Source organism: Sminthopsis crassicaudata, chromosome 4, assembly GCF_048593235.1.
Source record: "Sminthopsis crassicaudata isolate SCR6 chromosome 4, ASM4859323v1, whole genome shotgun sequence".
Lineage (NCBI taxonomy): Eukaryota > Metazoa > Chordata > Mammalia > Dasyuromorphia > Dasyuridae > Sminthopsis > Sminthopsis crassicaudata.
The window spans coordinates 49,016,778-49,041,514 of NC_133620.1; the positions used below are offsets into that span (position 1 = coordinate 49,016,778).

The 24,737-nt window shown below is 33.1% G+C and overlaps 1 protein-coding gene across 2 annotated transcripts in view; it reads left to right on the forward strand.

Moving 5' to 3' along the window:
* The window catches only part of ATF6 (activating transcription factor 6), a 180,041-nt gene that overhangs the window by 54,364 nt on the left and 100,940 nt on the right, over positions 1 to 24,737 (forward strand). Inside the window, exons 10-13 of one of the 2 annotated variants that reach the window (XM_074266443.1) lie at positions 9,621 to 9,764; positions 14,795 to 14,908; positions 16,739 to 16,841; positions 20,130 to 20,168. In XM_074266443.1, the coding sequence (XP_074122544.1) occupies positions 9,621 to 9,764; positions 14,795 to 14,908; positions 16,739 to 16,841; positions 20,130 to 20,168 (400 nt within the window). The remainder of the gene's footprint in view (positions 1 to 9,620; positions 9,765 to 14,794; positions 14,909 to 16,738; positions 16,842 to 20,129; positions 20,169 to 24,737) is intronic. The other variant, XM_074266444.1, reaches the window with a different exon arrangement.

Sequence of the window (24,737 nt, forward strand, 5' to 3'; positions counted from 1 at the left end):
CTAGATGTTGGCTAGATTATTAAATCCTGGGAGTTTTTACTTTTTTTTTTTTAAGGTTTCTTAAATTTCTTAAATTTCTGCTTTCACTTTGGGTTCTAAGATATCTGTGCAATCTTTTATAATTTTTTGAAGTATGTGTAAGATTTCTTTTTGTGCATATCTTTCCAGTAGTCTCATGATTCTTAAATGATATCTCATTGATCTTTTTTCCAGGTCACTTTTTTCCTTTGAGATATTTTATATTTTCTTCTTTTTTCCCATACTTTTATTTATTGGTGTTTCTTAGAGTCATTACCTTTCATTTGGCGAATTCTTTCAAGGTATTATTTTCTATGTAAAGTTTTATATCTCCTTTTTACCAGGCTCTTAATTTTCTTTTCATAATTTTCTTGCATAGTTTTCTTTAAAAACAAACAAAACAGTAAACTGTCTTTTCTTATACTTCTCTTATTTGGGTTTTAAAGATTTTTTTGTTGTTCTTTTAAAAAATCTCTTTAGCTTTTCTGGAAATTCTTATTAGATTTATGTCCATTCTGTATTTTTTTTTTCTCAGACTGTTTATAGATTTGCTGATTTTCTGCCTTGAACTTCTTTGTCATCAAAGTGACTCTTCATGGTTGAGTTTTTTGTTTGTTTGTTTGTTCTTCCAGCTTCCTTCTTGACTTAGTGTTAGTGTTAAGCTTTGCTCACTTTTGGGATCAGTGTAAGATGGTACATAAATTCTAAGTAGTGTGTAAGAATGTAAGTTCTATAACTCAGAAAATAGAGATAAACAAGTAGAGGCATAATCAAAATAATATTCATGGAGGAAATGAATTTAATAGACTTTAAAGTATTTGGATAATTTTTATACTCTGCTAATCTGTGTTGGTATGTTCAGTTTGTTATGTTATGCTTTTTAAAAAGGATTATGTAACTTGGAGCCACTTTGTTTTAACTCCACCACATGATAAATCCTACAAGTTTATCTCAGACTTGTGTATACGTATCTGGTTCTAACTTGCAAGATTGTATATGGAAAAGAAATATAGTACCATTCCTTGAGCATTTAGGAGAAACAGTTTGGGGAAGTGGAATTTTTTTATTTTTGAGTAAATAGGATATTATTATGTATATTATTATTATTTTATCAAAGAAAGTTCTACCATGCTTAAATTAAGAAATTTTTTCTTCTTTTAAATAAAGCCTAAGCAGCAAGAATCTATTCCAAAACAACTGATTAGGTAGTGAAGGCTGATGAACTTGTTGGAAGAACATCAATTTTATTAAGTAGGAAGGTTATAACCTGTAATTTTGTCATTTGTTAAGCATAGGTATATGAAAGGATTATTCTTGTCAATTTACAGGTCTTGGAATTTTTCTTTGCCTGTTTCATCTTTTAGTGGATTCTCTTAATTTTTCTCTGCTAAATGCCATCGTGTCATTTATTTTTCATTTCTTGGAAGTAGGTTGGTAATTGTCAATGGCAGACAGTTACTTTTTATCATGGAAATATTGGAGGAAATAGAGTGTATATAATAAGTTTTTTTTGTGTCTCCGAGTAGAATTATAGACAGCTCTTTATTCTTTTGCTTGCCTTTGAAAAAGCACATGGACCTCTATATTGTATATGTGAGGAGCAATAGACAAACTCGGAAGGGAATTGTCTCAGTCAATAAGTTTATAAACATGTATTCAGCCCCTGCTATGTATCAGGCACTGGGCGAAATGCTGGGCATGCAAGGAGCTGAGGAAGAGGTGATGCAAACAACTGTGTACAAAAAACGAGGGCAATACCAGCTAGATTAGAGAAAATTAACTGAAAGGGGAGACTAGAGTTAGGCTTTGTGAAGAAGATCAGATTTGATTAGGACTTAGAAGAAGCTAAGAAGAGCCAAGAGACAGAGATGATGAGAACATTGTGCATGGGGCCAGGAAATGCCTACAGTTGGGAGCCTTGGGAGCATCTGGAGGCCAGAGTCCGGTAGGTATGGGGAGGCAGTTTAGAAAGGGCTTATGGTGGGATCATGGTGTCATGTGGCTTTTCTTGCTGTGTAGATATGCCTTTGTTTTTTTCCTGTACATTTCAAAGGTCAACAGAATAAATTTCCCCTATAAACAATAAGCCAAAAAAATCTTAAAGTAATAATTAAAAGAAAATGTACTGTATACTTAGATTTGCCATTGTTTCCTCTTTTGAAAACCTTCCCGAGACAAATGAAAATCCTGAGAAACAGTTTCTAGGTAATTAATAATTCCCTTTATAATTAGTGACAATCAAATGCTATACATCCCTTCTGAAAGGGATCTTTCTCGATTGGTGGACATTTAATGAGGGAGGTGGACTAAAAGCCTTCTACTTCTCCTACTGAAAATGTGACTTGATCTTAAAACTCAGCAGTCTCAAAGCATCTAAGCTAAGGCAAGCTATCTCCATCTGCACCTCTCTAGCTAATTTTCTCCTTCATGAGCTGAGTTGCCCAAAATTCTAATGAAGGGGACCAAGCAAAGGTTCTCCCTGACTGGATTCTGTTTATACTCTAAACAGAAATTGGGTCTCCCAATTGGGTGGGGTCTTACTCCACTAATGAGGAAGGGCCTGGATAGTTAGGAGCAAATCTCATCACTTAGCCTTGCCCTTCAGAGATGGAGTGACTTTTTAGGAATTGAGTTTTAACAGAAATGAAGGAGAAACAATAAATCACATTTTAATAATTAGTTATTAATATAATTGCATAATATTAATTTCTTTCATCCTGAGTACTTTTTCTTCATTAGATGTTAAACTTGTGGAGAGAAAATCATACTACTAAAGGATAAGTTAGTCCTTAACTTACTTCTAAGACCATTTATAATAAAAGAAAGTCACAAAGAAACGTGTGGCATTGGGTTGGTGTTGTCTGGAACTGCTTAGAAGGAAAAAGTCTTCATTCCAACATTTCCTAACCTTGTTAGCTTTTCATTATTGTGCATGAAAAATTCCAGTTCCTTATTCTGAGATGAGCCTGTCTTCAGAAATCTGGCTCTAATTTTTTTCATTTAATCATTGAACACATTTTGCTGTATGATGTCACTGCTGGCTCTAGCTCACAAGTATAACTTAAATGTCAAAATTCAAACCACCAAGTATACTGGGTTTTGTTCAGCTTGATTTACAAATGAAATCCAGTTCAATTCTTGGCTAAGAATGTTTTCCACATTTATCAAACTGACGAATAAACTGAAGATATAAAATACATTTAAATACCAGGTGTTATTGAGTATTAGGAGACTCATAGAGATAGCATAGACAAGGCCACTGTTGTTCCTCTCCCCCCAGTAGTCCAATTTATTTAAATCTCTGAACAAATATTTGTATAGTCATTGGCTATCTTTTCACCTTCTTTGGATTTCATCTTTGGTATAAAGAGATGGGTACACATGTGAGCCAGCACTATACTGGATTGGGAGGTATGTGTGGAAAATACTATTATTAATCCTTTAGCTTTGGCATTTAGATAGGAATTAGGAGAGCTTAAAGGGCAGTTTCAGGAATTTTAAAATATAACCTTTGATAGCCCTTTCTCCTAGACTCCAGATATCATAGTAACATCACACTGAGGGGTCAAGAAACCTCTCTACCAGGTAGCAGATATTCTGCCTAATCTTGAATATTGCTTATCTCTCAGTGACTACTACTCCTGGAATTAATATAAATGATTTGTTTTTGTCTATTTTACAGAAATATGGTAAGAATTAGTAAAACAAATCAAATGAAAAAATTATTCATAGAATAAATACAGTGAGATGAAACAATTTCTTCATGCCCATAATGCTAGTTATAATATGAAAGCAGAATGGATAACCTTTATGGGAGAAGTAGATTAACTAAAACAGATCTAAAGTGAGAAAAGTGTTTGGTGATAATACCTCTTAACCATATACCAGGGAATTTCCCTGGGAAGCCACAAAGAATTGTGATTTCACTTGAGAACCATAAACTATATATGTATATGTGTGTGTGTGTACACATATCTGTATATGGTCACTGAGAGTCAGGCACAACTGAAATAACTGAACAACAAAAATGGCGATCCAGTTTTAAGGTACTTAATAGGCAGTTGGAGTTGCAAGTCTGGAGATTGTATGTGTGTGTGTGTGTGTGTGTGTGTGTGTGTGTGTGTGTGTGTGTGTGTGTGCATATGTATGCATATATTTATATACAAACATTTTATTTTTAGTGTATATATTTCACATATACAAAATTTTGTGTATCTGTGAGTATGTGTGCATGCATGTAAGAGACCTCAGACTTAGAGCTTTTGCTATAGAGGCTTCTCTTGACAGCTTTAAGAAACATTAAAATTTAGATGTCTACACAAGTGGCAGAGCACTGGTCTTTCTCTTTCTTTACATCTTAGAATATGGTGAAAAAGAACTGTGAGTCTTGTATTAGCCTAAACCGAAATCTTCCTCTCCATGGCCCCTTTTCTGTTTTCCTTGCAATATGTTGGTTCTTTTCTTTCTTTCCTTTTAACCTCCCCCCCCCCTTTACAATCTACCACCCAAAGTTTCTTCCCCAGTTCTTCCCTTTCTTTCTTCCTCACAGTTTTTGTGTTCAGTTTAGTGAATATTTTCTAAACCAGATTTTGTATGTGTCCTAAATCCTTTTTTTTCTGGTTCATTTAAAGATGAAGATTATGTGATATCTATGTCCTTTGTTTTTATAGCTTTTGTACCTTTGTTTCCTAGTGTTATCCTATTCCTTTTCTTGTATTTCCTTTCTTAAGACTTTCACAACAGAACAAACTACCTTCAGGTCTTCTGTTTGTCTTATCTGATTTCTCCTGTGACTTCTGAAAACATTCTGAAGGGACATTTACTTGTTTCTTTACTTTTACTTTGTTACTTTATTTCAGCCTCTTTAGGATTATATTTCTGTGTTGCAACATAAATTATTTTGGGTTATAAATAATTATTTTCTGTCTTTTGGAATATCAGATTTCATTTTTTTTTTTTTTCCACTTTTGTGGAAGTTGCTGCCAAATATTATGTGGTCCTAACTAGTTCCTCGATATTTAATTTTTTCTTCATGGTTTGCTTGCATAATTTTTTATTTCACCTGGATGCCTTGAATTTTATTTATAACTTTCCTAGATCTTCTCATTTTGGAGTTTACTTTCTGTAGGTAACAGGTGGCTTCTTTTTGTTTTTTCTTTGCCCTCTTATGCCAGTGGATCTGAGAAGGTTTCATTTGTGATTCCATGACATGTGATATCTAGGCTTTTTGTTTTGTCATCTTTTTTAGGAAATTTAATGATCCTTAAATCATCTCTTTTTTACTAGTTTTTAATAAGTAGAACCTTCAGTTAAAAAATATTTTTCTTTTATTCTGTTATTTCTGTTTTATATATCTGTTCCATAATTGAGTTCCTTGTGCTCTAGTCTAATCTTCAGAGAGTCCATTAGTTGGGTATTGTTTTCCATCTTTTGTTTCAAGCTATTTATTCAGCTTCCAATTTTAGAACTCTTTTTCATTAAAAATTTCATTTTTTTTTTTTTAAATATCTTAATTTCTTTCAAATAGTCTTGTGGTCCTTTTGGCCAAGACATTTTTTTCCTCTGAGGCTCTACATAAAGTTGATTTGGAGTTACTCTCTTCTGGTTATACTTTTTGGTCATCTCTTGATCCATGATATTCCTTCATAGTGTTAACCTTCTGTTTAGTTATATCTTAACTTCATTTTCTAATTTGGAATTTTGTGCCAGGGCTAGATTTTACGGAGTTCTGTACCCTAAGGCTAAGTGGAGAGGGAAAGTAAAGCAACAATGATTGTGGCACTGTTTCCAAGGAATTTTTTGAAATTGAAATCACATAAATTGCATCTTATTAGTCAGTGTTTTGCTGCCTGTTGGCCCAAAACATGAATTAAGTCTTATGTCTAATCATTGTATTCTCTTTAGAAGAGGATGTAAATATGTTAACAAATTTTTTATTTATGATCATGATGATAAAATTACTTTTAGATTACTTTTAATGACTTTTAATGCCTTATGGAATAATTATAGAGAAACACAAGAAGGATTTGCACTATAAATAAATAAAATAAAACTCATGCTTCTTGTTTTACGAGATGGTCACAAGGAAAAGGCTTAGTAGATTTTAAAACATTAGATGTTAATGTGAATTAATTTTACAAAGGTTTATCACTAACAGCCTGGCTTCTTGATGACAAATTCTTTAGTTATGGTAACTTATGAAACAAAGAAATACAAAATGGCCCTTCTACTTTTGTAGTGTGAGAATAGCAGAAAAGAAGTGAGTGGGTATTGTTAAGAATAAGACACTTTTCAGACCATTTATAAATATTTCATGGAGCCTGTATTCAGCTTGTGCTTCCAAATAAGTTTACAACAAATAATTACAAGAAGATCACCATAAAAATAATTTTTAAAAAAAGTGTAACATCTATTAGAAAGTTTGGAAAGGTAGATAAGTTCTAAAAAGAATTCAAAAAATTCTCCAAATTAAATCATTATGTATGGCATACATGGCTTGGCATCAGCAGTGATTATAATAACTTCATACAGAAACTTAACTGGTATAAATCATTTATTAGAATGAAGAGATCAGATAAACATAAAACTTATTTATTCAGAAAACACTTGACTTCCCAAGTCATAAAAAGAATAGCAACAGTTGGTGGCCAATAAAATCAGTTTTAAAGAAAACTTCTTGAGAGAGACTTAACAAAGTAGAATCAAGCTATAATTATTTAAGGATGGAATTGGAAGGAAAACAAAAAAGAAAAGAAAGGTGGAAATGGTCTGCAGAGATTTTTTCCCCATAAATCTTTTTATTGTCAATTTTCTTTTTTAATAGAATTTTATTTTTCCAAAACATGCAAAGATAGTTTTCAGCATTTAACTTTGCAAAACCTTGTGTTCAAATTTTTCTCCCTTCCCACCTCTCACCCTAGATAGCAGACAATCCAATATAGCTTCAGCATGTACAATTCTTCTAAACATTTTTATATTCATCATGTTACAGAAGAAAAATCAGATCAAAAGAGGAAAAAAACCCACAAGAGAAAAACAAAAACAAAAACAAGCAACCAACCAACAGCAAAATAAAGGTGAAAATATTATACTTTGATCCACATTCAGTCTCCATCGTTCTCTCTTTGGATGCCAAATGGCTCTTTCCATCATAAATCTATTGGAATTTTCCTGAACCACCTCTACATTGAAAAGAGCCATGTCCATCATAATTGATTATGTTGCTATGTAAAATGTACTCTTGGTTCTACTCACTTTACTCAGTATCAGTTCAGGTAGGTCTCTCCAGGCCTTTTTAAAGTCATCCTTTAGATAGTTTGTTATAGAACAATAGTATTCCATTATTTCCATATGCTATGATTTATTCTTCCATTTCCCAACTGATAGCCAGCCATTCCCATTTGATGGGCAACTACCCAATTTCCAGTTCTTTGTCATTACAGAAAGTACTACAAAGAACATTTTTGCATATGTGGGTCCTTTTCCCTCCTTTATGATCTCTTTGGGATACAAGCCCAATAAAGACACTGCTGGATCAAAGGGTATCACCATTTGATAGCCCTTTGAGCATAGTTCTTGCTCTCCAGAATGGTTGGATCAGTTTATAACTCCACCAACAACTATAAAGATTTTCTTAATAAACTTTTTGGCATGAGGGACAGTGGAGATACCATATATGTGCTCCTATTCTCATAGGCCCAGTTGTTCTTACCAGGGAGGTTTAAATGGCATTGCGGATAATGAAGATTGGAAAAGCATTTGGATTGGATCAGATGTACTGAGATGTAGGCTGAATTTGAGGTGACAAAACTTTGAGAAAATTGAGAAATGGAGTCTTAGGATACCTGAAGGAGAAGAAAATAACAAAAGTGTGAAAAAATCTTGGACCTTATTATTGTCTTTCATCCCATTCCTCCAAAAGAAGATAATCAGGAGAACATTTATAACTATTGAATTACATTTCTACTTTCCTTTTTATGAAAATTATTTTGAAAAGCAGTATTACATAAAGAGTTAACCTCCAAGGCAAAGATATAGTTTCTAGCCTAAATTATGACTCACATGGACTGTGTCACAGTAGGTTAGTCACTTAACTGCTCAAACTTGAGTGTAAATTTCAGAGCAAATATTGATCTGCTTTGTAGGATTTTTTTCATTATATTATTGAAGCCAAAGATCTGGTTCAAAAATACCTATTTTTATCAGCATAAGGTATACATAAACTGATGGCATCTTTGATAATGATATATAAGAAGGGAATAGGTGCGTTTTGTGCATAGTAGTTTGAGTAAAGAATAGAAATAGAGGATTGAAGAAGTAGAAAATAAGCAAGGAGAAAAGGATGTAGTCTTCTTGCTCTTGACTCTGCTATTGAAGGAAAAATCATCACTAAAAGAACAGTTTTATCCTTTTATCAACTCTTCTACAATTGGAAGATAATATTCATCCTTTTTTCCCCCCAATGCTATTTATCTTCTTTTTACTCCCTCAGACTGAAATTTGAAGATACTAAACTCCCATATACATTCCTTTTTCCACATTTCCCCCAAAGGAGATGACCTTAAACACCTGTCGTTTTCTCCTGATCATGTCACTTCAGCTCAGGACCTCACACCTCCTCAGTACCTTTTACCCTTGAGGCCTCTTTCCCCCATTCCTTTGATTGGAGAATGAGTAATGGGGAGTTCCTTCTGGAACCTCCATTTAAGTAAATTTTACTGTCAATTTTCTTTTTTAATAGCTTTTTATTTTTCCAAATACATGCAAAGATAGTTTTCAGCATCGCTTCAGTTTCCATCCTTTATTTCTCTTTGTCAAGCACCTCCCTTCCTCACATTTTTGGGCTTCCTTTTTAGTACTAAGTTGTAAATTCCTTGAGGGCAAGTATTACCTTTTGTCTCTTTGTCTTGTAAGATAAAGTATACTAAAATTTTATTAATCTTTAAGGCTCCATGTGTATTATTAATGAGTTAGAAAAAATAAATATTAACTTAGAAATCATTAAATTCACATTGAGTCCATCTCGGTGAAAGGGATAACAAGGTGGAAAGGGGGATCTTCAATGTAAATAAGAACAGCAGCAAAGTTTTATTAAGAAATAATTTGCTATTAGGAGCCTGTCTATGGTCTGGAGTTATGAAGGTATAGTGATTCTTATTTTTCTTATAAACATTTTGTTTATGGTTGAGAACTGAAATTTCCAGTAATCCTGAAGGAATTTCCTAACTTGTCACCTGAGGTTGATATTTTTAAAAAATAGATATGTATGTAGATATATAAAATGTAAATATATACCTACACATATATATGTATGTATGTATATAGACACATAAAAATATTCTTAAAATATATTAAATTGGTCTTTGTTCTTTCCCCCTTTATAAAAACAGCTATTTTTTTATATCTTATAAGAATTGTTCATAATGAACAACAGATTTGCCCTAAAAGCACTTAACTACATTGTATCAATTTACTTCAATTTTTTTTTTTTTTTTAGCACAATTTGACTTACAGAGAAATTTTAATTTGTTTCTTGGCAGTCTAAAATATACTTATATGTGACATTGTCATTATATTGACTATTATCTTCTTTTGTATTTCAGTATGTTTGAACGGGATTCCAGCACAGTGACTTCTAATATGAACTCTGCACATCAGAGTAGACATCTTTTAGGATTCTCAGCTACTGAGGAGCAAGATTCAGTTCCAAGAAAAGTTGCTGGTGCCATCCAGAAAAACAATTACAGGTGATTCTGCCTATTAAAATTTTTTTTTTAAAATAGCTTTTTATTTACAAGATATATGCATGGATAATTTTACAGCACTGACAATTGCCAAGCCTTTTGTTCCAATTTTTCCCCTCCTTTTCCCCACCCCCTCCCTCAGATTGCAGGTTGACCAATACATGTTACATATGTTAGAGTATAAATTAAATATAATATATGTATACATGTCCAAACAGTTATTTTGCTGTACAAAAAGAAATGGACTTTGAAATAGTGTACAATTAGCCTGTGAAGGAAATCAAAAATGCAGGTGGACAAAAATAGAGGGATTGGGAATTCTATGTAGTGGTTCATAGTCGTCTCCCAGAGTTCTTTTGCTGGCTGTAGCTGGTTCAGTTCATTACTGCTCTATTGGAACTGATTTGGTTCATCTCATTGTTGAAGAGGGCCACTTCCGTCAGAATTGATCATCATATACTACTGTTGAAGTATATAATGATCTTTTGGTCCTGCTCATTTCACTCAGCCTCAGTTCATGTAAGTCTCTCCAGGCCTTTCTGAAATCATTCTGCTGGTCATTTCTTACAGAACAATAATATTCCATAACATTCATATACCACAATTTATTCAGCCATTCTCCAATTGATGGGCATCTACTCAATCAGTTTCTGGCCACTACAAAGAGGGCTGCCACAAACATTCTTGCACATACACTGTCTGTTAAATTTTGACTTCTTAGTTGACCTAATAAAACTAAAAAGTAGAAGTAATTTAATACTTGTTCATAAATCATACAATTTGGTTTCTATTCTCAGCTCTACCAGTAAATTTGTAGTATGATCAAAGGCAAGTCATTTCTCCTCTCTTCCTGTTTTTTCTTCATCTGTAAAAATGGGGAGATTAGAATAGATGACCTCTAAATTATCTTTTCTAAATCAGTAAGCATTAAAATACCAATTACTGTGTTGGGCATGAAAATGAAATTATCTCTGCCTTCAAGGAAGGGTGTGTGTGTGTGTGTGTGTGTGTGTGTGTGTGTGTGTGTGTGTGTATGCGTGTGTTCATGCATAGGCATAGAAAATAAGTAAAAGACATTATTTAGGAAAGGCAGCTGAGGGGAGGGAATGGGAAATATCTCAAGCAGAAGGTGGCTAGCATCTGAAGTAAGCTTGGGATGACAGGACAGTTTCTGAGAACAGTCCCAGCTAAAGCACAGACAGAGAAAGAAGATGGAGATGAAATACCATCTTTGGGAAACAGCAAGAAAATTCTTTTGGATTTTTTGAGATACCACCTAAGCTCTTTGAAATTATTTACTCATCTATGTTGTATAGTAGAGATTGTAATAGTTTACATGTACCTTAGTTATTAAAATTAGATGAAATTAATATTTGTAAAATACTTTGTAAAACTAAAAGTACTCTATAAGTGGCAGACATTATGATATGATCTTCTGATTTTCCTATCTATGTGTAAATGACAATTAGAAAAAAGGACTAGTGGATTTTTAGGCACAAAATGTACAAGGAAAATACTGATGCTTGTGTGACTAGTGATTTGATGTGGCCAGGAATGTGTATGGGACAGAGAGAACTGGCTTGAGTCCTGTTACTGCCTCAATTCACCCATTCTCATTGTATTTGAGTTCTTTTTCTTTGCAGATTGGAATTAGATAAAATAAATTATTATTCTTTAATGTAGTATGTGCAGCATAAATATGTTAAGATTTACCACCTTTTTAGGAAAAAGATGAGGACTTTTAGTGCATATACTACAGGATTGCTTTTGAACATTTAAATTTAATATGCCTTCAAGATTTCCTAATTTCTTTATAGTTCTAGATAGAAAAGAATATGGTCTATAGTCATGTTATAAATATCTCCTATTAGGCAAGATCTAGCAGGAGAAATAATTAAGAACTTTATTAATATTGACTATACCAGGCTGTAATGGTTCCAGTGGAAGTAAGGATAGTTCTGATTTTTTCTTGCCATAATCTATCCCAGCCAGGAGAATTATTATCACAGCCATGGAATTCTAGGCAATATCCCCTTCACTTCATCCAAATTTATCACCTAATACAGATCCTGGTGGCTCTTATTTATTGGCCTTCATATCAATGAATAAACATTTATTAAATGTCTATCTGTTATATACCTGGCACACTTCTAGATGCTAGAGTTACAAAGAAGGAAAAGGAAAGAGTGCTTTACTTAAGTAACTTTATGTGTTCTCATAAGACCACAGCACAATATATACTCTGTGTGTGTGTGTGGGGGGGTGTACACATACCATATAAATATAGACCAATATAAACATAGGGACAGGCTCTGGTGAACAAATGACGACTTCTGGTGCAGGTTAGCAGCTTCATTGTTCAGACCACTGACAGACTCTGTGACTTGGCCTGATTTACCTATGGAAGGTATATCACAGGTGTTAATAGCTCTGAAGCTGGCTCTCTACCCACTCTGCCATGCTTTCTCGAAAAGTATCTTCATGGAAGCTTGAGATTATGTAATTAATTTGTGGAAATATCATGAAAACTTTGAGGAAGAGATGATGGCCATACTGATCTGCTTACATCATGTTCCTTCTACTATCTCCATACCTTTGTGCTGACTGTCCCCATGCCTCTAGTATTCCCTAGTTTTCTTCAAGACTCAACTCAGGTGCTAGTAGTAGTTTTTATCTTCTTATCTCTATTAATTAGCACCAAAAGAGACTGTATATTCTATTTAGAATATAGCATTCTGAATTTCACTTAGTGAGTTGTAGACTGAATTTTATTTTTGTTTCAGTGAATTTCTGAAATTTAAGGTATGTTCTTCTCATTTCAGAAGTCATTATCACTAATATTTTATCCTGGACACCTGATAACTAATAAAAAATAGAAAGGATTATAATTTTTTGACTATCTGTATCACGATATGTGAGAATATATACTTAAATTATTTGATATCTCTAAAAAAGAAATACATCAGTGCACTAGGCTGAAATTACTTTTTTTCACTGTGCTCAGTATTGAAGGTAAGATGCCAATTGTTGCTTAAAAAGCATTTTAAAGGGGCTGTATTTGAATGAACATTAAAGCTGAATTTTCAGTTACCACTTACCCATCAAAGTTGTGTTTCTTCTTAATGAAGTTTATTTTATGTAATAAAAGTGATCTCTTGTGTATGAGATAAAAAATAGAGAACCAAATTTGTAGTTGCATACTTTGACTTGCCTATCATATTGTAAATGCATTATTTTTAAAAATCTTGGAAGTATGCGACAGTACAGTCTCGTACTCATGCCGTCAGAATCTGTATTTAAGATTCTGTTCCAGAAACTTTTAAACATCTTAGTGTTGTCTAATGTGACCATAATGGATCATTTGTTGAGGGTGTTTTCCTTTGATTAAAAAACCTCCTAGACCACAGACCATTTCAGGGTTAGTGTGTGTTTAATTGTTTCCAGATTGCACATTGGCTTATGGAGCTCACTTTCCTTTCTCCTTCAGCTCCACCCAGTCCCTTTCCTAGTATTTCTCCTATCATATTTTTCCTTTCCAGAAGAACATTTTTGGCTGACAGAACAAAGCTCTTTGACACAGATGTGCAGAAATCATTACTAGAATTTGTCTATCACATGGAAAGAGGGTAATAAGTCAGAAATATGTTTTCAAAGGGATTTTCAGAGAATTTGCAAGAATATATGTTTTAAAATATATTTTTATATATGTGAATGTTTTTTTAAATAAATAGAAACATGATGTTGGATTCTTTTTTTTTTTTCCCACTGTTCCCAATCAACTTCTCTGATGCATTTAGAAGAGTCTACTCTTTTTGCTAAGTGATGGATTGACTTTCTTTTCTAACTATTTAATTTTATGTTGACTTTTTAATCTCCCTGACATGTTTTTGTGCATGTGTGGCATCATCTTTCACTTGTTGTAATGGGGTAAGATGCAAAGGGGTCCAAGGAGAGAAAGGAATAATTCCTACTCAGCATTTCAGGGAAATAAATCTGTTTTTGGCACAATTTTATAATTTAACCACATAGATTCACCTTATATATAATAGATCTGTTACAAATTGCATATAAATTAAATGAATGAGCTTCTTTTGAATTTGCCCTGTAATTATTTTATGAAGAAAATAATTCTTTTAAAATGTAAGTAACCACCCCTTTATTGATCTCTTTTTAAAAGCCTAAGTAGTAGTATAGCTAAGTTTTATAAAGTAATAAATACATATAACAATTCCAGGCAGTACTAAGGTTGCCTATAAGATGTATCAAAACTACTCTGGAGAGGATAAATAGCAATAAGATTACCCCTTCTGACTCCTTATTGCTTCCACATTACTCTTACACTCAGACCCAGATTCCTATCTGTAAATCTCAAGTAAGCAGCTCAGGCAATTGGAAGTATTTTTTAAAGTGGCTACATTTATTACTTTTAAAATTACATATGATGATTAAGTACTACCCTAGGTATGAGCTATACCTAAAGAGAATTGTGTTGTTGTTTTTTTTTCCTACTAAATTTGGGTTTAATTGATAGATTGAAAATCTTCAAACTTATTAAATGTCCCCTTTTTTCTCATTCAACATTATAGATAGTTTTGCTGGATATGATAATTTTGGCTGCAGGCTTAGTTCTTTTGATTGTCAGTAAATATGATTCCAGGACCTGTGGTCTTTTACTGTGGCTGTTGATAAAGCCTTTACAATTTTAATTGTAGCTCCAGTGTATTGGAATTTATTTTCTTGTTTCTTGTAAAAATTTCTCTTTGAAGGAGAATTGTTTTTTTAAAGACTGGTCTTATAATCCATCACTGGTGATTATAACGCTACCACAAAAGACCATAGCATCTGGGACCAGATTGTTATTTGCTCTTCATAAGCTAATGTACCTACTCTTTTTTTCTATCCTCTATTTTATAGTTGGCTATAAACACTATATTGTTTTCTATATTTAATGATGGTGGTGATTTTCCACAGCTTCTTTTATTATAAGTTTCTGGAATCATAAAGAAACAATTACTTGTATTTGTATATTCCAGATATGATCAATCTGTCTCTAATGACAAAGCTTTGATGGTGGTAACTGAAGAGCCACTGTTGTATATTCCTCCACCTCCTTGTCAGCCAATAATCAACCGTACAGAATCTCTCAGGTGAGTGTTGTTTGGTCTGTGTGAGAATTTCTGAAGAGTTGTCTGTAATCAGCAGTTCTCTCTTTGCCTGGTTTTGATTTCAAAGAGATGATTGGATCACCAATAGTATCTAGACCAGCATCTCTCAAATCTTTGGCTTATAGCACTGGCTCTTTTTTACTATCAGAAGTTGTGTCACAATGAACTGGCAGCACTGTGGACAAGTGAGGAAACTGCATACACCGTCATGATTACAAGTATTAATTTTACGGTCACTTTTTAATCTCCCTGCTATGTTTTTGTGCCATGTACGTGGTGCATGCTTAACAACACTCCCAGCACATAATATTGAAGAGCCACTGGTCTGGTCAAGAAAAAGAAGTTAGAGTGTTTCTCTGTTTTTCTTACTGTTTAACAACATATATCTCATGTTCATTGTTTCCTAACTAATCTCTTAAGAATAGTCCTAACTATACATTTTCTTTTTTTTTTTTAATTAATTTTATAATTATACATTTTTTTTGACAGTATATATGCATGAGTGATTTTTTTTTTTTATAACATTATCCCTTGTATTCATTTTTCCAAATTTTCCCCTCCCTCCCTCTACTCCCTCCCCTAGATGACAGGCAATCTCATACATTTTACATGTGTTACAGTATAACCTAGATATAATATATGTATGTAAATCCAATTTTCTTGTTGCACGTTAAATATTGGATTCCTAACTATACATTTTCTAGGGTTGTGGTTCATTTAATTGAATTCAGTTAAGTATTAATTAATTAAATAGATTTCTGGGGCAGCTAGGTGGTGCAGTGGAGCACCAGCCCTGAAGTCAGGAGGACCTGAGTTCAAATGTGGACTTAGATAATTAACATTTCCTAGCTGTGTAACCCTGGGCAAGTCACCTAACCCCAATTTCCTTGGCAAAAAAAAAAAAAAAAAAAAAAAAAAAAAAGAGAGAGAGAGAGAGAGAGAGAGAGAGAGAGAGAGAGAGAGAGAGAGTTCTATGTATCAGATTCTGTGTGAGGGACAAGGTATAAAAAACCAAAAAAACAGTTCCTTCTGTTAAGGACTTTCCATCATGTTGGAATTGCATACTTAAATGTAGCATTTTAAATTTTTAAAAAATGTTTGCATGAAAACTCATCATTTGGAGTTTTCAAAGCATCTCCTTTAATTTCTTTCTGACCAGTTTTCCAAACACCTTTTTGTCTCACTATGGTGAGAACTCCCAATACTGCCCCTGCTTGCTGCTTGCATTGCTTCTTCCAAAGTCTACAGCTAGTGTTGCCTCACCGTGCACTCCTGATCAGCCCGCACTTCAGTGTCAGAGATGTCTCCTTCCAATCTCTCAAGTTATCTTGTCCTGGAAAAATGTCTTGCCCAAGCTTTTTGCTGGCTGTGCTGCTCCACAATTTGATTTAATGGGCTATTTTAAAGTTGTTTGGAGGAAAATGTTGGGAGATTTTGGCTAGAATGCTCCTTCTACGATGCCATCTTCAGGATTGTAATTTTCAAAGTTTTTCACACATCAGTTTATAATTAGGAATCCTGAAATATGTTAAATTCTCTCAAACCTTTGAGATGCTTGCTTGCACAGTTCAAAAGCAGAGGAAAACTTTGGAATCATTTTTTATGGAAAAAATTTTTCCTTCTATTTATACTTAGCAGGTATTTAGCTGTGAATATCCTTTCAGTTTTGAAGTTGTGCTTGAGTAAGTTGCCTTATGAATGATTTGTTTAAAAGCTACATATATTAAATACCTTCACCTATTCAGAATGTTTAGAGTATTTTGAAACATTTATTTTTTAGAAGCATATTCAATTGAACATTTTGCTTAATAGGTTGAATCATGAACTTCGAGGATGGGTTCATAGACATGAAGTAGAGAGGACCAAGTCAAGAAGAATGTCAAATAGTCAGCAACAGAAAACACGTGTTCTACAGGTATCTTTTGATCTATTTTTTATTGACAAAAAGAAAACGAGTTTATCTTCATTTCTTTGCTATCAAAGCACTGCACATATTGTGCACATAATCAGCTTTATAATTATGTGGGTACTAAGGGAGGTATTGTCCAGGAGTAGAAAGGGTACTGATTGTGAAAAACACTCTCTCCCCATTCCCACAAGTGTCATAGGCAAGTCATTGAATCTCTTTGAGTAAATTTCTTCATATGTAAAAAGTTGGATTAGATCAGGAGTTTTTAACTTGGAGTCAATGAAATTATCTCTAAAACTTTTTTTCTTGATAACTAATTCAGTATAATTGTTTTCCTTTGTAGTCCTGTATATTTTATCTTACTCATTTTAAAAATTGTTTTAAAAACAGTTCATGACCAAAAAAAGATTAAGCACTGGATGATCTCCTAATGCCCAGGTATCATCACACTTTGGTTGTAAGATTATCCACTATCTAAATCCTTAGTTCTTTTTTCTTCCTGTTATCTCCTTTTAGTGATTTTATTGATGATAGTATCTTTTTTTTTTTTTTAATTTTATTTAGAATTTTTTTTTCACAGTATATATATGCATGAGTAATTTTTTTTTATAATATTATCCCTTGTATTCATTTTTCCAAATTATTCCCCCCTCCCTCCATTCCCTCCCCCCGATGACAGGCAATCCCATACATTTTACATGTGTTACAATAAAACCTAGATACAATATATGTGTGTAAATACCATTTTCTTGTTGCACATTAAGTATTAGATTCCGAAGGTATAAGTAACCTGGGTAGATAGACAGTAGTGCTAACAATTTACATTCACTTCCCAGTGTTCCATCTCTGGGTGTAGTTATTTCTGTCCATCATTGATCAACTGGAAGTGAGTTGGATCTTCTTTATGTTGAAGATATCCACTTCCATCAGAATATATCTTCATACAGCATTGAAGTGTACAGTGATCTTCTGGTTCTATTCATTTCACTCAGCATCAGTTGATGTATATCTCTCCAAGCCTCTCTGTATTCCTCCTGCTGGTCATTTCTTAGAGAACAATAGTATTCCATAACCTTCATATACCATAATTTACCCAACCATTCTCCAATTGATGGACATCCATTCATTTTCCAGTTTCTAGCTACAACAAAAAGAGCTGCCACAAACATTTTGGCACATACAGGTCCCTTTCCCTTCTTTAGTATTTCTTTGGGATATAAGCCCAGTAGTAGTACTGCTGGGTCAAAGGGTATGCACAGTTTGATACCTTTTTGGGCATAGTTCCAAATTGCTCTCCAGAATGGTTGGATTCTTTCACAACTCCACCAACAATGTATCAGTGTCCCAGTTTTCCCACATCCCCTCCAACATTCATCATTATTTGTTCCTGTCATCTTAGCCAATCTGACAGGTGTATAGTGGTATCTCAGAGTTGTCTTAATTTGCATTTCTCTGATCAGTAGTGATTTGGAACACTCTTTCATATGAGTGGATATAGTTTCAATTTCATCAGATGATAGTATCTTTATTGAGGTTTGCAAGTTTTTAGGAATAGAGGTAAAATTAAAATTAGATAATTTATTTAATTGTGATTAACTCTAGAATTAGATTTAGTAACAATATTATTTAAACAATTATCTTAATTGCATTATGTTGCATTGAGTATGTTAATTTATTACTTATTTCTCTCTACCCTTCTGTCTTTTTCTCTTTTCTTTTCTCTTTTTCTTCCTCCTCCCTCCCTCTTCTTTTCTTTTTTTTTCCTCTTCCTCTTTCTTTTCTTCCTTCCTTTCTGTAATAGACTGGGTAAAACATTTAGCAGCATAGTTAATTTGTCTAATGTCCTGGCATGAATGAGTAAATACACATTCATTGAGTGCTTTTGTATTTTTTAGATAAGTATTATATTTATCACTTGGAGTACAAGGAGAAAAAGACTAGACAATCCCTGTCCTCAAGGAGCTCACATTCTTTTTTTTTTTTAGGCTTTTTTTTCCCCACTTAATAGTATTTTATTTTTTCTAATTACATGTAGAGATAGTTTTCAGCATTCAGTTTTGTAAGATTTTGAGTTTCAAATTTTTTCTCCCTTCCTTCCTTTCTTCCTCCCCAAGACAGCAAGCAATATGATATAGGTACAATCACTTTAAACATATTTTTATTATTTGTCATATTATTGAAAAAACAAAACAAAAACAAAAGGGTAATCACAAGAAAGAAAAAAACAAAAACAAAGGTGAAAATAGCATGCTTCGTTTTACCTTGTCTCCATACTTTTACTGGATGAAGATGACATTTTCCATCCCAAGTCTTTTGGAATTGTCTTGGATCACTGTTTCACAGAAGAGCTGAGGTCTGACATAGTTGATCATCACATAACTCTGCTGTAACTGTGAACAGTATTCTCCTGATTCTGTTCATTAAAAGGCTCACACTCAAATGAAGGACACTAAAAAACAGGGGTCCTGTTTTTTAAAAGCAAATAGAATGAATGTTCTTTAGTGCAATTTCTATTGATAAAACCTTGTCTATTTCTGATATTAAGTTGACAGTTCAATCAAAGTTACTTTGGCAATGAAAATTGTTTACAGGGCTTTTGGACTTAACCTAATTATTTGCAGTTGCTCACTGGTCAGTGATAGTGGTGGAAATATCACGTTTCTGCTCTATAAAAGTTGTTCCCTGTGATTATACAGGGAATTATATTATGTAGTGATTATAGTAGTGGAACTAATAACAATCTTTGCTGCTTTTTTAGGGTGTGTGGGTAAAGGGTCCTGGGTTGCTTTCACCTGAGTCTGAGGGAAGTTTTGATCTATGTGGCATATTATCAGCTGATGAGAATGGCAAATCCTGGACAATAGAGGTTGATAGTGATGTAGCCCTAAATGATGACTGTAGGAAGCAGTTTGGAGGTAGGCTTGGTGGTCTGAGGGTCATTGGTATTCCCAAGGGTCTTGGGTTTAATTGCTTGTGGGGCCTCAAAGAGGTTTGTAGTTTTATGTCAAGCTTCCATCACTTTATGTGTTAGTAAAAACATACTATTCTGGTTATCTGTTCCTCAGTAAAGAAACGAGGTATTAGATTAATGATTCATAGAGAGGTATGCTGTGTCTAAATTTTAACTTGCCAAATTCATAGCCTTTTCTTGGTTGTACATTTCCTCCCATAATAGATTGATGGCAGAACAAGGACTGTAACTCCTACACCAATGAATAGTAGTTTTCTTATAACAGAGTTCTTTTGGTTTCTTCCTCTAGCATTTCTCATTTCTTTCCACTTTTTTCCCTTTAGCCTCCTTCAGATTCTGAAGAGACCCAAAAGTCTTATAAGGTATACTATAAAATTTTGGTGAATTACTTAACTGTGATGGTTTTTATTTTGTTTTGTTTTGTTTTGACATTTTGCCATTGCATACTTTGATTCCTTTATAAATCAGATTTTATAATATTTAGCAGAAAGGATAAAGAAAATAAAAGGAAGCAGCCTGCATTACTAGTTTTGATAATCAAACTGCCCAACTTAAAAAATCACTGGCAATTTGTGACCATTCTTTATTAAGAACTTGTAGGTTATGCAGACATATTTCTTTTTTATTCTTTTTCATGCTATATGGTAGCTTCCTAGCATCTTTTAAAAAAAAATACTTATTTTGAACTTAAATACAAAAAGACAAATAAGGGGACACTTCTATGTGTGCAGCACAATATAAAAACAAGATTCACTATAAAAACATGAATTTCCATTTCACACTGTTTACTTTTTAAAAAATTATGCAATAAATATATCATTTTCAAAGCTACCCTGTTTTTCTTTTATACCTTCTGAGTTTTCTTTTGTTCTTTCCTGTGTGTTTTTTTTTTTCCTTCTCCATTCCATCCTAGAGAGGGCACAAAAATGTATATATATGAAAAATCATATTTTACATTCCTGTTTATTTAAGTACGTTCTCTGGATATGGATAACATCTTCCTTCCTAAGTCTTTTTATAATTGATCTGATTATTTATAATACTCATGACTTGATTGCTCAAAATTGTCCTTAGAATAGTATTGGTTTTACTGGGTACAGTGTTCTTTTGCTCCTGCCTATTTCATTCTTCATTATTTCATGAAAATTTTTATATACTTTTCTAAAATGAACCAGCTCATCATTTCTTTCTTTTTTTTTTTTTTTTTTTTTGGCTGAGGCAATTGGAGTTAAATGACTTACCTAGGGTCACACAGCTGGAAAGTGTTAAATGTCTGAGACCAGATTTGAACTTGGGTTCTCCAGACTTCAGAGCTGGTGCTCTATCCACTGCGCCACCTAGCTTCCCCCTCATCATTTCTTAGAGTACAGTAATATTCTATTACAATCACATAGCACAGCTTATTTAGCCATTCTCCACTTGGGAAACATCTTATCAATTTCTAGTTCTTTGTCACCACAAAAAAGCTGCCATAAATATTTTAGAACATGTAAGTCTCCTCCTCCATTCCCTCACTTTTTTTTTTTCCTAATTACCTTGGGAAACAGAACTAATGGTATTGTTATGTCAAAAGATATACACAGTTATTTTTCATAATTTTTTTGTTTGTTTTAAAACTAGGCACAAGAAAGGGATAATCAAATCTCAAATCATCCAATTTATTATATGAAAAAAAATTGATGGGAAATGTTTAAGTAGTTATAATGAGATTTGTTGATTGTCTATATTTAAGTTTCCCATATAATCTTTTAGGCTCAATGTTAAAACATTATTATTTTAGCCTTCTAATATCTTACTCTACCTCCCAATTCTCCCCTTCTAATCCTTTAAACATACAAGTCCCAGATTAAACTTCTTTAAACACCATTGTGGTTAGGAATGCATAATCCTTTCTGAAATAGGATCTATTTTTTTATTTCATTAATTAAGATTATTGAGCAAAAGTGAAGTGGGACTATGATAATATAAATCATTTGACTTGAGGAAGGGGAGTTGATAAGTCACTCATTCTCACTTGAAATACATATCATAGAATTGTCAGTTTAAGCTATGAAAAGACCCTTGAGGTCATTGATTTCAACATTGTCATTTTATACATTAGAAACTGAGACCCAAAAAAATTAAATGGCTTGAATCCTATAGGAGAAGGAGGAGGGTATTAATGCTTTTGCTTCACTACAGTAATTGATCAGATTAAGTTATAGGGTTAGAGATCCCTACAGATCAGACCTTATTTTGTTACTCCTCTACTCCAAAACATTCAGTAATATCCCCTTATATGTAAGATAAAATCAGAATTACTTAGTTTGTCAAATCAAATCTTCCATAATCTGTTCCATAGTCTATCTTTATAGTCTCCTTTCTCCCTTTTTTCTACATATGAACATAGGATACAAATGAATACTCTAGATTATATTAAACATTTTTAAAAGAAATATACAACACTGTATGCAATGCTGATGTAATATTCATGATATTTAAAAATATAAAGCCAAGAGTCAGTTTTCCTTTTGTTAAGTGATACAAATCTTAGATCTAGCATAAATAAGGATCATTTTTTTTCTTTTATACTTATTTCTCATTTACTTATTGCATCTGCAATTCAACTTTTTCTAACCCCTGACCATACTTTAGACTAGAAAAAGGAGGAAAAGTCAGTTTTTTTTTCTTCAGCCAAAATGGCAATAGTTATTAATTAATTAATTAATTTTTTTACTATACAATATATGTATACATGTCCATTCAGTTATTTTGCTGTGCAAAAAGAATTGGACTTTGAAATAGTGTACAATTAAACCTGTGAAGGAAATAAAAAATGCAGGCGGACAAAAATAGAGGGATTGGGAATTCTATATAGTGGCTCATAGTCCCAGAGTTCTTTCGCTGGGTGTAGCTGGTTCAGTTCATTACTGCTCTATTGGAACTTATTTGGTTCATCTCATTGTTGAAGATGGCCACATCCATCAGAATTGATCATCATATAGTATTGTTGTTGAAGTATATAATGATCACCTGGTCCTGCTCATATTACTCAGCATCAGTTCATATAAGTCTGTCCAAGCCTTTCTGAAATCATCCTGTTGATCATTTCTTATAGAACAATAATATTCCATAATATTCATATACCACAATTTATTCAGCCATTCTCCAATTGATGGGCATCCACTCAGTTTCCAGTTTCTGGCCACTACAAAGAGGGCTGCCACAAACAATCTTGCACATACAGGTCCCTTTCCCTTCTTTAAGATCTCTTTGGGATATAAGCCCAGCAGTAACACTGCTGGATCAAAGGGTATGCACAGTTTGATAACTTTTTGAGCATAGCTCCAAATTGCTCTCCAGAATGGTTGGATTCTTTCATAACTCCACCAACAATGTATCAGTGTCCCAGTTTTCCCACATCCCCTCCAACATTCTGCATTATCTTTCCCTTTCATTCTAGCCAATCTGACAGGTGTGTAGTGGTATCTCAGAGTTGTCTTAATTTGCATTTCTCTGATTAATAATGGCTTGGATCACCTTTTCATATGGCTAGAAATAGTTTCAATTTCTTTGTCCGGCAATAGTTATTTAAAATTAATCAATTAATATACTTGTTACATCTTCCTAGCTTTGATTTAATTTTTTTTTTTTTTTACTTTATTTTGTTTAATTCATCAGTGGACTTTTGATTCAAAAAGATAACAATTTTTTGGTTATAACCTAAGGAATACTAAGTTAAATACTGTGTACATCTTAAGCATATATATATATTATGTCAGTTAATCCTTTGTGGGTTAGTGAATTGGAATCCTAAGACTCTGTAGCTAGTATCAAGTCACTTAATCACTGTGGGCTTTTTCAGTTGTTCAGTCATTTTTCAATCACATCTTGATTATTCATGATCCCATTTGGGATCTTCTTGATAAAGATGCTACAACAGTTTTCCATTTCCTTCTCAAGCTCATTTTACAAATGAGGGAACTTAGGCAACAGGGTTAAGTGACGTGTCTACAATCACAGGCAGTAAGTTTTTGAAGCTAGATTTGAATTCAGAAAAATGAATCTTCCTGATTTCAAACACAGCACTCAATCTGATGTGCCACCTACCTGTCCAGTACGGGCTTTAAGGTTTTTTATATATTAATTGAGTTGCTTGGACGACCTAGAGCTAACTCTGAGATCATAAGTCTATATTATAATTTTATTCTCTCTAGCATGGAATGGAGCTGAGTAAATTCAGTAAACAACTTGGAAAAAGGAAAAAAAAATAATGGGTAGAACATTTTTTCCTAAGTAGAACTTCCTTGTTTAAGTAGTTGCAATAGGGCAATAGAAAAGGTATTTTTTGAACACTAATACTAAGTGATTAATTTTGGGACTCTCAGATCCTTATATGGCTTGTAATTATCTTTTGGTAGAAAATAACTTTAACACAATTGTGGGCTAATTTGTGTCTTCAGAATTGGATTATTTATCATCAGTGAATTCATGTATTGAATTATGGTTTAGTTAATTTGTGTGTTGAGCACTGTTAAATACATTGAACAATAAGATATGTTTATATAATTTCTCTTTTATATTTATATTACTTTGCAAAACAGCTTTTCATACAAATTAGGTTCCCAGAATTCATTGCTTATGTATATCTTAGATGCTCAAACTTATGGAGCCTATTGGCTAGAGCATAGATGTCTTTCTTTTATGTGACATCCATTTTGATTATTTTCTTTCTAATCATAGCTAATATCCTGGGACATATTTGTTTGTGCTTCATATTTAAGTACAAGTATAGGGTGCTGGTGTTTTGTTAGGTTCATTTGAGAGAAATTTAGGTCTATTAAAAAGATTGTTGTTGACATAGAGACTATATATGGATGTACTTAACCAGAAAGTACCTAAAAAGATCCTATGAACCCTGTAATCAAGGAAAAGGCCTTATTTCCTTTTTT